The sequence below is a fragment of the Hyperoodon ampullatus genome (genome assembly GCF_949752795.1).
Source record: "Hyperoodon ampullatus genome assembly, chromosome: 10".
Classification (NCBI taxonomy): domain Eukaryota; kingdom Metazoa; phylum Chordata; class Mammalia; order Artiodactyla; family Ziphiidae; genus Hyperoodon; species Hyperoodon ampullatus.
In genome coordinates, this window is record NC_136923.1 from 46,202,887 (window position 1) to 46,217,494 (window position 14,608).

The 14,608-nt window shown below is 48.7% G+C and overlaps 1 protein-coding gene across 3 annotated transcripts in view; it reads left to right on the forward strand.

The window, feature by feature from the left end:
• Window positions 1-4,689: 4,689 nt before the first annotated feature.
• The window catches only part of TRAK1 (trafficking kinesin protein 1), a gene marked incomplete at both ends in the record, with an annotated part of 100,195 nt that continues 90,276 nt past the window's right edge, over window positions 4,690-14,608 (forward strand). For all 3 annotated transcript variants that reach the window (XM_079713611.1, XM_079713612.1, XM_079713613.1), the window contains one exon: window positions 4,690-4,780. In XM_079713611.1, coding sequence (XP_079569737.1) covers window positions 4,690-4,780 — 91 coding nt within the window. The remainder of the gene's footprint in view (window positions 4,781-14,608) is intronic.

Sequence of the window (14,608 nt, forward strand, 5' to 3'; positions counted from 1 at the left end):
CTCTAGCAGGTATTTTTTAGGTCCATCCAAATTTTACGCGGAGGTGTGGACCCTGGGTCAGGCTGATGTTGCTGGAATGGCCCCTAGAGAGAGTGACCTGCTAGTCCCCAGACCCTTAACCTGCTGCCCTTGGATTCCTGAGAGTCTATGAATGGGCTGATTTTCCTGAACCTGTGTGTGTTTTTTTGGCATAAGGTCTGTAGTTTGCATCATATTCTTAAAAAAATCTTCTAATTTCATGTTGTAGCTTAAGGTTGGGGATGCCTTAAAGCTCTTGGAGAGTTGAGAATATACGGTGGTTGGAAAGGGTTTAAGAGAGATATCACATCTTACATAATTCAATAAACAAAAAAAAGATGCCTTTTTTTTAGAGGGATGCATGTCTTCCCCAGGATGCTCATGCATAGCTCTTCCCATACTCCATGTGGCTGCCAGGTGACCTGGGTATGCTCATTTCAGGGTAGGTGTCATCATTTTAGCTGTGGTCCAGTCTGTTGATTTGCTTAGAGCTGCTTCAAGACAGGTTTCAGTTAGTAAATGAAGCCACACACTCTGTATTTTGTTCTGTACTGGCACCTGATTGGTTGAATGCAACTTCACTTGCAATTCTTTTATCGAAACTGAAGAATTCAATTGGAAGTACCTTGGCTTGAAGGAAACAGAATTTACAGTCTGATCCCACATCATCTCAGGGTCCTTATTCTCTGAAGATTCTGTTCTTTTTTTTTCAGAGACTCTAAGTCACTGAGCTCCTCTCTCTGGATTGTCCCGTAGACTCCCCGTGAGGAACCGCTGCTGGTGTGCCAGACCTCCTGGGGGCCGTCTGCCCGACTGCCCCTGACTCCGGCAGCGGGGTCCCCGATGGCAGTGGGCACCTCCCCGTGAAACCTGCCAAGCTGGACGCCACAGCTCTGCACGACGACACTTTGGCCAACTCCGTGCCCCCTTCGGAGGCGTGCAACCATGCAGTCCTAGGCTGCAGCCCGGGCATCCCTGAGGAACACTATGTAAGCGAGGCTGTGGAAGATGCTCCCGGCTGCAGAGGGTACCGGGATGCCTGCACCATCACTGGTAAGGGTGCCTCTCCCTGCCAGGGACGGGGGAAGTCAGTGAGGACCGGGGAAGGGTGGGGCCGTACGAGTGGGTCCAGGGGAGGGATGTGGAGAGTGGGGAAGGACTACCAAAGTGCAAAGAGTCTGAGCTTTGGGATCATGAGACTGGCCATCCAGAACTGACTTGTCTGAGATGAAGACAGCACCTCATAGAACTGTCGTGAAGGTTAAAGACGGGATCACTGAACCTTGGGCGGTGTCCCTGGCCCGTAGCGGGGCTCAGTGTAGTCTGGCCTCTTGCCCCTCTCTCTGAGGCTCAGTTTCTTCAGACATAAGATAGGTGTAATGGAAATAACATGCCATGATGCTGTGGGCTGCAGCAGTGGGGAACTCCCTGCAGCGCCCTTTGTACACTGTCAAGTTTTGCACAGACAAAAACTTTGTCGAGTTTTCTCAGTCATGCCTTCCCAGTGTCTTGAGAACAGGGTGCTCATCCCCCAGCACACTGGCAACATCTGCTATTCAGGCACATTGTAAGGGAGCCCTCGCTTGTGTCTTTCCTCAAGGGATCATTGAGACAACTGCTTGGAGCCAGCACAGGAGGCGGCTCTGAGTGGGAATGGTGTGTAGTTTTTCCCTGTTTTCTCTCCAGTTAGGCATTGAGGGCCCCCAGCCCCACCCCATGTCAAGGGCTTCCTGGGTGTGAGGGGCTTGGAGGTGCCGGGATCCCAGCCGAATGCCTGGGTGCTGAACCCCTGAGCTCCCGATTGCACCAGGGGCCTCCCCTCCACTTGTGCACTAAATCCTACCGCTGCTTGCCTGTCCCCTGAAGGACACGCTTCCGGCCCCCGCCCTCTGTCTACTACACCATCCGTTTCTCCTTGCTCCTGGATCTTTCCCGTTAGCACAAAAGCATGCTATTATCTCTCCCTTCTTAAAAAGAATCCTTCTTTGCTCTGCTTTCCCTGCAGCCAGCGTCTGTGTCTCTGCTCTTCGGTTTGCTCTGTTTTTCCTCCTGTTTTTCTCCTGTGTCCACCGCGAGCAGGCTTGTGACCCCACCGTGCCCCCGGTGCTGACGGCCTCATTCGGTTCAGGGATCCATCCTTAGCCTTTTCAGCAGGAGTTGACACTGCCGACCACCTCCTTCTCCTGGAAATACGGTCCTCCCTTGGCTTTGGGTCCCGACCTTGCTAGCTGCTCCCCTCTGGGAACCTTGGGGGCCCTGGGGCTCAGACCTTCACTCTCTCGGGTACCCCGTGCCCTAAGTGATCTCTCGCGGGCTCCAGGATTTAGAATCTGCTTCTACACTGAGCGCTCTCCAGTTCCTGTCCTCAGACTGGACCTTTGCCCCGAAGGCCAGATATGTCGGTCTGACTCCCCATAACAACACTTTCACTTGGACGCCTGATGGGCATCTCTGACTAACTTGGCCAGAAATGAACTCCTAATTTCCCCCTCCACCTGCTTTCTTTGCGGTCTTTCTAAATGGTACTTACATCCTTCCAGTTGCCCAGGCCAGAAGCCTTGGAAGCATTCATGACCTCTGTATTTCTTTCAGACCCTGGTTTGCTGGGAAGTCTGTTGACTGTTTGTTCCCAGTGTGTCCAGAGTTTGACTGGTTCTCCCCAGCCCCACAGTAACTCCCCTGGTCTAAGCCACCTTCATCTCACGCCCGGATCATTGCAGTGGGCTCCGAACTGGGCCTCCTGTTTCCCTTCTTGCCTCTGTGCAGTCCAATCTCTGCCCAGCCAAAGGAGTGGCTTTTTATTTTTATTTTTATTTATTTATTTTTTTACGGTACGCAGGCCTCTCACTGCCGCAGCCTCTCCCGTTGTGGAGCACAGGCTCCGGACACTCAGGCTAAGCGGCCGTGGCTCATGGGCCCAGCCGCAGGAGTGGCTTTTTAAATACAGCGTCAGGTGGTTTAACTCTTGTGCTCCAAACCTCCAGCGGGCTCCCTTCTGACCGTGGCCTAAGTGACAGTGCTCCCTGTGCCCCTTTGACCTATCTCCTCTTCACTCACTCCATTCCGGACACACTGGCCTCACTAATTCTTGGATACACCCGGAACATCCCACCTCAGGACATTTGTTCTTGCTGCTGCTCAGCACCTGGATCACCTTAACCCTAGATGTCCTCCTGATTCCTTCTTTACTTTCTCCAAATGGCATTTCCTTAGAGGCCTTTTGTGACTCCCCTGCATAGAGGGTGGTCCATACCCACCTTCCCCATCTCCCTTACCTGCTTTAGCTGTCTCCCCATACTTAGCCGTGAGTACTACATGTTTGTATTTCATTGACCAAACTTGCAGTAGAATAGAAACTCACTAAGGGCAAGGACTTTGGGCACCACCGAGTCCCAGTGTCTGAAAGAGCGCCTGCCTGTGGCCAGTGCTCCATTGCATCCCCATTAAGTGGAGACTGTTGTCCTGTTTTTACAGGTAAAGAGACTAAATCAGGAAAGGTTCAGCATCTGGCCTAAGATCTTGAGCTCTAAGGGGCGGGGCTTGCATGTAGGTCATGACCCCTGGGGTATGTGTTCCCTGCCACCTGCCCCCCCCCCCCAAACCAAGGAATACTGTCCAGTTGGGTGGGGACGTAGATGAGTGAGTGGAAGTAGGCTGTGCAGAATGGTTACACCAGTGAGAAGCACAGCACATGGGACAGCATCAAGGAGGGTGCCTGGGTGAGCCTTGGAGGGGAAAGGATCCGGGAGACTAGGAGGGCTTCTCAGAGGAGGCAGTGTCCCAACTGCATCTTCATTTGTCTAAACACATGGGCTAATCACTGGGATTCTAGTGGCATCTGTGCCAGTGAAATCCGGGAAACATTTAGCTTGTTAAAGTAGTTTAGCTTTGAACATGACAACCGAGGGCAAAGTAATGGCAGAATCGCAGTGCTGAAACTTCAAAGGCTATGGGGCATGGTAAACTGGGGGTTCTTTGCTGGAACATCGGTAGCAGGCACCTTAGGACAGCTGAGAAACAGCTCGGTGCTGTCACGTCTGGCAGTGGCTTGGTAAACAGGAGTGTAAACACAGACACTGTTACGTGTTTAAGGTGCAGCCAGACAACGCAGAACACGCTCAGGTTAAAGTCTTAACGTGTCGGTCACTGAGAGGAAGACACAAAACAGAAAACATTTTCCAGAGATCTGGAGTTTCTCTGAGAATGCGTATGTGGCCTCCAAGGGCTTTGCCAAGTGCAGTCCTGGGAGACCGTTTGGCACCCGGCCTCTAATAAATCCACGCCACCCACAGTTCCTGGGGAGCGCTGAGATGAACAACAGGCTTTTTGTTCCTCTTTAATTTTTAGGCAAAGCCCAAATGCCCGTCACAAAGCCCCGCTCCCCATCTCCCTCCCCTTATCCGCAACCTAGGGATATCACATTTTGGGGTGCGTCATTTTCTGCTTGGGGCAGTTTAACAAGATGAGCCGATAGGGTGCCCATGCTGCCTCTAGTTACGTAACCCATTGTGCTTCCAGGGCAGCGAGTAGTCTTAGGATTTGCCCCGACAAGCAAGCTCAGAGAACTGCTGAGTAGGTGCAGAAGCTGGCTGTGCTGAGGTGCTGCCTGGGTTGGGTGCTAATGGGGGATCGCTCTTTGCTCTGAATTGCTGTTGGAGTTTCTTTCTGCACATGGCATTGGTATTTCAGTTTGGGCAGCCCGTGAGGGCCCAGCCTCTGCCAAGACTCTGCCCAGGCAGGCTCATTCGGACAAGCTCATGTGGTAAGTGTGTTTACCCGGCATGTCCACTGTTGCTTCTCTTTGTGAAAGTTGCGGCCGGAAGGGTGAAAAGGCCACCGGGAAGGTTGTTTCTCTCCTGTTCTGTTTGGCTTGGCAGGTTGTCCTTGGACCTGGGGTGGGGAATTGCAGTATCGAGTTATTGACAGGCAGAGCGGAGGGACCTTGGAGGCTGCTCACCCCTCAGCCCCTCATCCAGGCTCAGAGGAGGCAGGTGACCCCTGCAGGGCCATGAGCAGTGGGTCTGAGTTGGGACCAGGCTTCTGGACTCCACCACCTTGCTCTTTGAAATTCTCTGCAGCGGCTGACCACAATCTCTGAGGCCCCTTCTGGCCTCTCCTACTGATTTTCCTGATCCTGTGTCTTATCCTGGTTTCTTAAAGCTTCACCTGGTGTCTGGGTCAGCAAGGAATTTTTCAGGAGGTGAAGAACAGAGTCAGGCAGGGTGTCTCCCCCGCTCCTTCCCTCTTTTCTGCCCCACTTTTCTTTTTTTCTGTACTAACTGTGCTTGGCCGTGTACCTGCATCCACACCCCGGTGACGGCGAGCTTGCTAATCAGTTCTGCTCTGGCTTGTCTCTTGATGTGGGGCTGACGTTTCTCCTCACTTCCTCCAGGCTGATCAGAGTCTGATGATTGATGACCCATCTGGTTTCTGTCCTGTCTATATGCTGTTACTCACAATCTGCTGGGCCACAAACCAGTGAGTTCCTCAGAGGCATGAGCTCCTCTTGCCCTGTTCTATTCAGTTTTAGGTTTCAAGACAGATGAGACTCTGGATGGGAGATAATGGAGATGCTGTGGGGCGTGTGTGTGTGTGTGTGTGTGTGTGTCTGTCTGTCTGTCTGTCTGTGTATTTAAAGTATTTTCAGGCTTGTTCAATAATTCTGTTCAACTAGCATCTGTTCGAGGCCAACTTTTTGCTGGTGTCCGTAGATGAGCTCTGGTCTCTTCCTCAGAGCCCTGGAGGTGGGCAGAGGTGGAAATGACTCGCTGTGACCCCAGACAGGATTGCTGCCACTATGCTTATGGGAACTGTCCTGTCTGGTGCCCTTGTCAACACAGGGCCACCATTTCAGATTTGTTCCTTTTCTATCACTGATTTAAAGCCATCAGAGTTGATGATTTGTCCTCTGAAAACATGCTCAAATTAAAGTATTATGGACTTCTTTTATGAATTGAATGTAAAATCTTGCTTGTCAATTCCTGTCTAGTATAAAATTTTTACTGTGTTTTCCATTGAAAATGTATGATGTAAATGGTACTTACTTGGCTAAGTGAAACAGAAAAGAATGGACAGTGAAACATCCCTTCTTTCACAGAGGGAGAAAACGTGAATTAGAATCTAGGGAATTACAAATTTTTTTCAAATTTATAATTTAGAAATGTTCTTTGCTTCCTCTCTCAGTGGAATGACCCCTATTTAGCAGTTGGTTTGTTTTTGCACATGCAGTGCAGGAGGAGGGCCTTGTTATGCTGATTTTAGAGCTAACACTTAATCTTCAGCAAAACACAAAACATTCACATTTGCCTTTTAAACATGCTGTAAATGATTTTGGGAGTTACCAGCTGACCTTGCTTCTCCTCCATTCCTCATCCTTAGGTGAGTGGATAGAGTATTTATCACACAAGGTTTTGACATATACTGTAAAATTTAGTTAAAATGTATTAGTAAGATTCTTGACATGTGATTGGGAGGCTACAGTTGCAGGTGCCTGCTATATTTTTATCCTCCTAATTGGTTTCGTTCTGAATTTGAAGCAGGTTATTTATTTATTTATTTATTTTTTTTTGCGGTACGTGGGCCTCTCACTGTTGTGGCCTCTCCCGTTGCGGAGCACAGGCTCCGGACACGCAGGCCCAGCGGCCATGGCTCACGGGCCCAGCCGCTCCATGGCGTGTGGGATCTTCCTGGACCGGGGCATGAACCCGTGTCCCCTGCATCGGCAGGCGGACTCTCAACCACTGCGCCACCAGGGAAGCCCTGAAGCAGGTTTTTAATGCACCTAATGTATTGGTGTTAGTCTTTGCCTACTTTAAACCATTTTAGGAAGCTGGCAAATAATAAATTACAATAAAAATAAAGAGTAATCTTATTAAAGAATTGATCAGGGGTGCTTTGCAGGGGCTTCAGAACATTGATCCCAGCCACAAATAGTATTCCTAAGGGTGTTTTTTTAGATGCCAAGTTTTCATAATGGATTTACATTAATTTGTTTTGCAAGTATTAGAGCAAGTGTCACTTCACACACACTTTGTTCCAGATGCTCTTTAGTGGGACTGGAGCGGCCAGACGTGGGCCTCTGCCGTCAGCACCCTGTTTGTCCCACTCTGTGGAGGTTTGCTGTAGGGGCTTTCCAGGGATTCAGCAAGAGAGGGTGCTGGGTGTGCCTTGCAGCTGGGTTTGGATGTTCTCCCAGCCACACAGTTCACTGGTGGCTCTGGGACTCACGGCCCAGAGAAACTTGACTTTCTTCTCTGATGTCTGATCTTGTGTGAACGTTGACAAACTTGAGCAAATCAAGTGAAACTATTATGAACAGAAACTTTGTAACTGTAATTAGACCTGGAACAAATCAAATTTCATAAATCTTGTATTAGTCAGGGCTTTCCTGAGAAAACCAACAGGAGATATATATATAGATATATATATATAGATATATATATATATAAAATATTACATATATATATCATATTATAAGGAATTGGCTTACACAGTTATGGAGGCTAACAAGTCCCAAGATCTGTAGTTGGCAAGTTGGAGATCCAGGGGAACCAGTAGTGTAATTCCAGTCCAAAGATTAGCAGGCTCGCCATCCTAGGAAGAGGCAGTATTTCAGTTTGAGTCCAAAGGTAGGAAAAAGCTGATGTCAGCTGGAGGGCAGTCAGGCAGGAGGAATTCTGTCTTACTCGAGGGAGAGTCAGCCTTTTTGTTCCATTCAGACCTTCAATGGATTGCATGAGGCCTGCCCACATCATGGAGGGGAATCTGCTCTACTCAGTCTACCGATTTAAATCTTAATCTCATCCAAAAACACCCTCACAGAAACACCCAGAATAATGTTTGGCCAGATATCTGTGTACCCCATGGCTCAGTCAAGTTGACAGCCATCACAGATCCTAGCAATGGCTGACACTTATTGAGTAGTTGCTCTGTGCCTGGCAGGCTTCCAGGCACTGCTCTGGAAACTCACTTTTTTCTCAGCACAATCCTGCCAGGCAGGTACTGTTACCACCCTTACCTTTAAGGAGGTGCAGAGTGGGGTGGCCTGTCCTCTCATGTAAACCAGGCATCCTTGGGTTTATAATCCAGTAGTGTTGTTTTCTGACCCTATTTAACTTCCTTCATTGTGGATTTTTCTCTTCTAATAATTTCATTTAACTAGGGTTTTAAATGATGAAAGTAACACATGCAAATGGTAAAACTTGGAATTGTACCAAAGCTTAGTCAACGTAGGGTAACAGTCACTCTTCCATCTGTACAGTTTAACCATTAAAAAACATCATTCCAGGAGGTTTTTATGCACATAATTCCTTTTCTAGAAATACACAAATGGGACCATACCATATACCCTAATCGGCATTAAAAAAATTAACTATTACTTATGGTTGTTTCATTACAGTACATAGAATATTGCCTTATGCTTTGCAATGGCTCCATAGTCACTCGTTTGGCTGTATCATTATCATCTCCATTTATTTAAACCAGCTGTTCTCAGACATTTTTTTTATAACAAACATTGTGTAGTTCCTCCTTTATTAATCAGAAATTAATAGGTAACGAATCCCTCTAAATACATCATCTTAGAAGAACCAGTGTAATGCCTTACTGTAATGTAAAGGAGAAACTAAATTAAAATGATGGAGCCTGGATTCTGATTGTAGCTGTGTGGACCTGGCCTCATTAGGATATGTAGTGAGCAGGCAGGCACTGCCCCTGCAGACAGGGTTGCTGTGCAAGTAGCAGCTATGAGGGCAGGGAGTTCATCATACTCGCCACTCAGCGACCAAAAAAGAGCCTCTGTTTTTGTCAATCCCCTCTTGACGGATGCTTTAAGTTGTTTCCAGTGTTTGCTTTTTTTTTTTTTTTTTTTTTGTGGTACGCGGGCCTCTCACTGTTGTGACCTCTCCTGTTGCGGAGCACAGGCTCCGGACGCGCAGGCCCAGCGGCCATGGCTCATGGGCCCAGCCGCTCCGCGGCATGTGGGATCTTCCCGGACCGGGGCACGAACCCGTGTCCCCTGCATCGGCAGGCGGACTCTCAACCACTGCGCCACCAGGGAAGCCCCAGTGTTTGCTTTTTAACAGTGCTCCAAGGAACAGCGTTCTTGCATGTACATCTTTTGGGTCACTTATCCTGCATGTCTGTGGGCTAACAGGAAATGTGCATTTAGGATTTTGTGTGCATCACAGCACGGCCCTCCAGAGAGCCTGCACCCATTAAGTGCCCAGCATCCATGTGGGGAAGTGGCAGTCTCTGAGTTTGATCAACCATTTTCATCATGGTTAATCAGGTAGTCATAAAAAATGGCATTTCATCTTATTTTGTTTCTTTTAAATTATGAATGAGTCTCTGCCTCCTTTCTGTTCTATTTCATTTTCTGAAAACAGCCTGTTTTTTTTCTTTGCTCATTTTCCTAGTGGGTTGTTGGCCTTTGAGAGGTATTATTGAGATTTCGTTGTGTGTACAGAGGGTAGGGCAGTGTGCCAGGTTGAGATTCTTTTATATTTCGGAAGAGGAAAAAATGTCTTGAAAATAGTTACACAGATGACGATTTAACTATGACTATGTTTGATATTCACAGAAGTACAGGGTGCTAAGAGATTGTATAAAGGGGATTTCTGCAGTGGCATTTCTTTCTCTTTTTTTTTGGCCACGCCACATGGCTTGTGGGATCTTAGTTCCCTGACCAGGGATCCAACCCAGCCCCTTGGCAGTGAAAGTGCAGAGTCCTAACCACTGGACCACCAGGGAATTCCCTGAAGTGGCATTTCTAAGAAGGTTTCTGTGGGAAAGTAGTCTTGGCAGAAATCTGAAGGATAAGTAGGAGTTAGCAGGGAGGGAGGGAGGGAAAGAGCATTCCAAGCAGTGAAAATAGCATGAGCAAAGGCCCTGTGGTGGGAAGATACTGTGATAATAGTAGCTAACATTGATAGAGCACTTATTATGTGCTAGACACTGTCCTAAACACCTTTTGTGTCTAACTTCATTTAATTCTCATCTGTTAGTTATCTCTTGCTGTGTAACAAACTTCCGCAAACCTTGGCAGCTTGAAACAACAAACATTTATAGTTTCACATATTTCTGTGGGTCAGGAATTGAGGAGTAGCTTAGCTAGGTGGCTCTGGCTCAGGGTCCCTCACGATGCTGCCGTCAAGGTGAAAGCTTGCACCGTGGAAAACAGTCTGGTAGTTCCTCAAAAGGTTCAACATACTAGTTACTGTTTGACTTACCAGTTCTACTCCTAGTTATGTACCCAAGAGAAATGAAAACATAATTCCACACACAAAACTTTATGTGAGTGTTCCAAGCAGCATTATTCACAATAGCCAAAAAGTAGAAGCAACCCAAATGTCTATCAACTGATGAATGGGTAAACAAAATGTGGTATATTCATACCATGGAGTATATATAGTTCAGGAATAAAAAGCAGTGAAGTACTGATACATGCTATGGCATGGATGACCCTTGAGAACAGTATGCTCGGTGAAAGAAGCCAGACACAAAAGGTCACATGTGAAATGTCCAGAATAGGGAAATCAAATAGAGATAGGGGCCAGCAGGCTTTCTGGTTCCAGAGGGCGCTCTTGGAGAACTTTTACTTTCAGTTTTCCTTTCTTCTCTCCTTTTCTTCTTTCTTCCTCTCGCCACTGCGTCCCCCTCCTTCTCTCCCCCTCTTTCTTTTCCCTCCCACGCCTTTTCTCTCCTCCGTGCTACCTGTCTCCCCATCTCCCTACTCCTTCCCTTCTCTCCCTCCTTTCCCTGTTCTTCCCCTCCCCCACTGCATAAAAAGAAACAGTTACAGTTTTTAATTTTTTGCCTTGTAAAAAAATTTTACAACGGAGGTGGATCTCGGTTGGTGAAGACTTGGTAAGCCTCGCCGTCCTGTTCAACCAGAACCTCTTAGGTAAAGACAGCAGGTTACAGGCAGTGCTGCGTTCATGTTCTTTAGTGTTTTCCAGCATGTGGGAGAGGTGAGGTTGGCCTGTGGTAAAGCTGGCCCTTTCCCTGTAGTGTCTTAGGTAACAGGCTTCCTGTGATAATGAAGGGCTTTGTAATGCTCATTGGGAAACTCGGGGGGGTTTGTCGTGAAGGTGTGAGCTTGCAGGTGAGGGGATGGAGGGAGGAGGGCCTGTCTCACTCTGCCTGCAGTCCCTGTGCAGGACATCTTCTGAATTCTTAGGTGGAGGTAAACGGGCAGGGAGAGGAATGGAGTGAAGAGGAGGCCTGAAGGCTGGGAGTTCTGGGAGTCTTCGGGAGGGAAGTGACCTCTGGGAGAGGAGGAAAGGAGAGAGGACCAGCCCGCTCCCGCTCTGGGCACCTGGGAGCTGCACAGAGGCTGTTACCCTAGTTGCCCGCCCAGGGAGAGGCTGTTTCAGACCCTACCCAGCCCATCGGATTTCCCTCCCTGGCACCCCTGGGCACCGTGCTGGAGGAAGAGATGGGGTGCCGAGCGCGGTGAGCCTGGGAGCCTATGGCATTCTAGGGCTCTCTGTCTTCCCATCATGCTTTGTGATTACCCCTCACTCCCCGGAGCCCAGCTGCAGGGCAGAGTAAGGTGGACTGTTGGTTTAGGGCAGAATTGGGTTTTGTCCTGTGGGTGCCGCGTAAGTACCACAGAGGGAGGGAGGGAGGGAGGGAGGGCTGTGGGATTGAAGCTGGATGGGAAGAGGCGATGGAGGCAATATGGGGGATCAAGGGGAGGGGGTCTTGAAAACTGGGAGGACTGGGGGTTGTGGGCAGGGAGGGAGATGTGTGGATTTCAGATTTCAGAGGTGGCTGGCAGAGGGGGAGCGTGGGGTCCAGGAGTTGAGCGGTGGGGAGTTGGACGGTGTTTGGCTTGGAGGTGATGTGCCCATCACGTCATGGGGATGATGACTGCAAGCCTGATGCCGCAAGGGGATGGACTGGGCAGTGGACAAGTGAGCACAAGCCAGGGGCAGCGTGAGTCTTGTCGACTTAAAAAATATTCACAGGGCTTCCCTGGTGGCGCAGTGGTTGAGAGTCCGCCTGCCGATGCAGGGGACACGGGTTCGTGCCCCGGTCTGGGAAGATCCCACATGCCGCGGAGCGGCTGGGCCCGTGAGCCATGGCCGCTGAACCTGCGCGTCTGGAGCCTGTGCTCCGCAACGAGAGAGGCCACAACGGTGAGAGGCCCGCGTACCGCAAAAAAAAAAAAAAAAATATATATATATATATATTCACAGCCTAACAATTGAGAGTTATGTTTTATTTGGTGGGAATTTTTAGGACTTCAAGCCCAGAGGCAGCATCTCAAGTAACCCTGAGAGAACTGCTCCAAGGAGGCAAGGGGAGAGCCAGGTTATATAGAAGTTTTGCAACAAAGGGCAGGTAGTCTGAATGTCAAAAGAATATCATTAAGGGACTTCCCTGATGGTCCAGTGGGTGAGACTCCGCGCTCCCAATGCAGGGGGCCTGGGTTTGACCCCTAGTGTGGGAACTAGAGCTCGCGTGCATTCCGCAACTAAGAGTTCGCATGCCGGAAGACCCCGTGCAGCCAGAATAAATAAATAATAATTTTTAAAAAGATAATTGTTAATTAAAAACAAACAGATGTCCCAAGTTAAGGAATTTAGTGCTTTTCTATGTATGGGAAGATGCAAGAGTCTGGGTTCACTGAAATCATTCCTTTGATATGCACCTCAGCTATCTGGGGCCAGTATCCTGTGTTTTCACATCCTGAGTTTCCTCAGGGCTCATGGTAGGGAGTGGCTGCTGTCTCAAGGCTGCTAGATGGCAGGTATTCTCTTCCTTCCTGAGTTCCCTCAGGGCTCACCAGCTCACTGTCTGGTGGTGGCTGCAATTGGTGATGACTGTGACATCCTTTGTTTACCGATATGGCAGGCAGTATTCCATTTTTCAGTCTCAAGCTAGCAAGGACTTTTAAAGGCAGGTGGAAGAAAATGAACTGGTATGGCCAAAGAAGCCAGAGATTGCCAACACGAAGGCCAGACCCCCAGAGAGTCAGCTTAGGGCAAGACTCGAATTGCCCTCTTCCAGGAGGTTTTCAGCCCCAAACTGGATTTTGATCTACATGATGGACCATGCATGTGGGTCATGTTTTTGGTGGGAGAGAAGGAAGATCTTGCTTCTTAATGGTTAGAAACATGATGATGAGGCAGAGCCGATGGGCATGGGAACCCTGACCTCCCTTCTCCTGTTTTGGTAGGAATTCAGTTCTCACGCCCAACCCAACACGTTAGATTTCAGTGTACCTGATAAATGTAACTATACTTTTTTTTTCGGTGTTGAAAAAACCTCACAACAGACAACTCAGGTTGTCGTTAACTGTAGGTTTGAACTCCATCGCTCAGTGCTATTTCAGTTCTATTTAAGGAGGGTTTGTGGAGAGTAGAAATGGGAAGGGGCAAGTCTGAGTCTGAGGCAGGCCTGGAAGTACTGTATTCTGGTGTCCTCTCCTCCCTTTGTCTGGGACCTGAGGGAGGGTGTGAGCCTGCGCAGGTGCGGATGCAGCGCCACCTAGTGGGCCAGGGGAGCACTAGCAACTGGAGTGGCAGCCTTAACCTTGAGACCAGACACCTGCAGTGCCTTGGGTTTGCAACTTTTTTGAAAGGGATTGGAGGAGAGAGGTGTTATTTGTCTAGAGTATGACAGGTAGGGCCGGCAACTTTAAATGTGTAGAACAAAAGAGATCTGCTCCCATCTCTTCTCCTGCCTTGGTCCATCCCACCTTTATTTTATTTTATTCCCATCTGCCATTTGCTGGAGTTAATTCCAGGAGTTGTTTTTTTAAGGGAGGGTGTTATGAAAGCCAAGAGTGGCCACGTCTTTCTTGCTTAGACTACTTGTTAGGAGATCCTGATGATGATGGAATGTCAGTCCTATGCAGTGAACTTTATCCTGCTAGTTATCGGTGGCCGTACTTTACGTGCTTTTAAATTGGGTGTGTGTATTAGTTAGGTTTTGCTGTAGAAATGCTAGGTAACAAACAGCTCTCAATTTCACAGTGGCTACTGCAACATTTACTCCTTGCCCTTTGTCTTAAGTTTCCATGCCTGAGCTTCAGTTCAGGTCTGCTTCACTTGTCTCATTTGAAGATTTGAGATGACAGGCAGCAGCTGTGTAGGGCCGTGTTCTTCTCCTGGCAGAGGACAGGAGCTCAAGGGGACAAATGTAACCACACAGGCACAGTCAGAGCCTCTGATTGGACATGCAGTAAGTGACACATTCCATTGGCCCAGGGAAGTTCCATGGCCTGGCTCAAGGTCACTGAGTTACGAAATGATACTTCATTCACAGTGAACCATAGCAAGGGTGGGGAGTGAGGGAAAATCAGCCTGGATTTTAGAAGACCCTCAGGTAGCAGTAGTGGTCTTGAATGGCACAGGCATGTAGGTGGTCTTCAGGAAAGCCCCTGAAGTGGCGTCAGTGACCTTTAAGCCCTTTGCCTAGTCTCTTAGCTCTGCTGGACTAGGGAACTCAGTGGGGGTGGGTAAGGGAAGGACCTGGGCTCCGATGGCCTAGAGTAGGGGCTAGCAGACTTATCCCTGAAGGGCCGGAGAGTAAATATTTTAGGTTTGTCAGTTCTGTGGTCTCTGCTGTTGTAGCCACA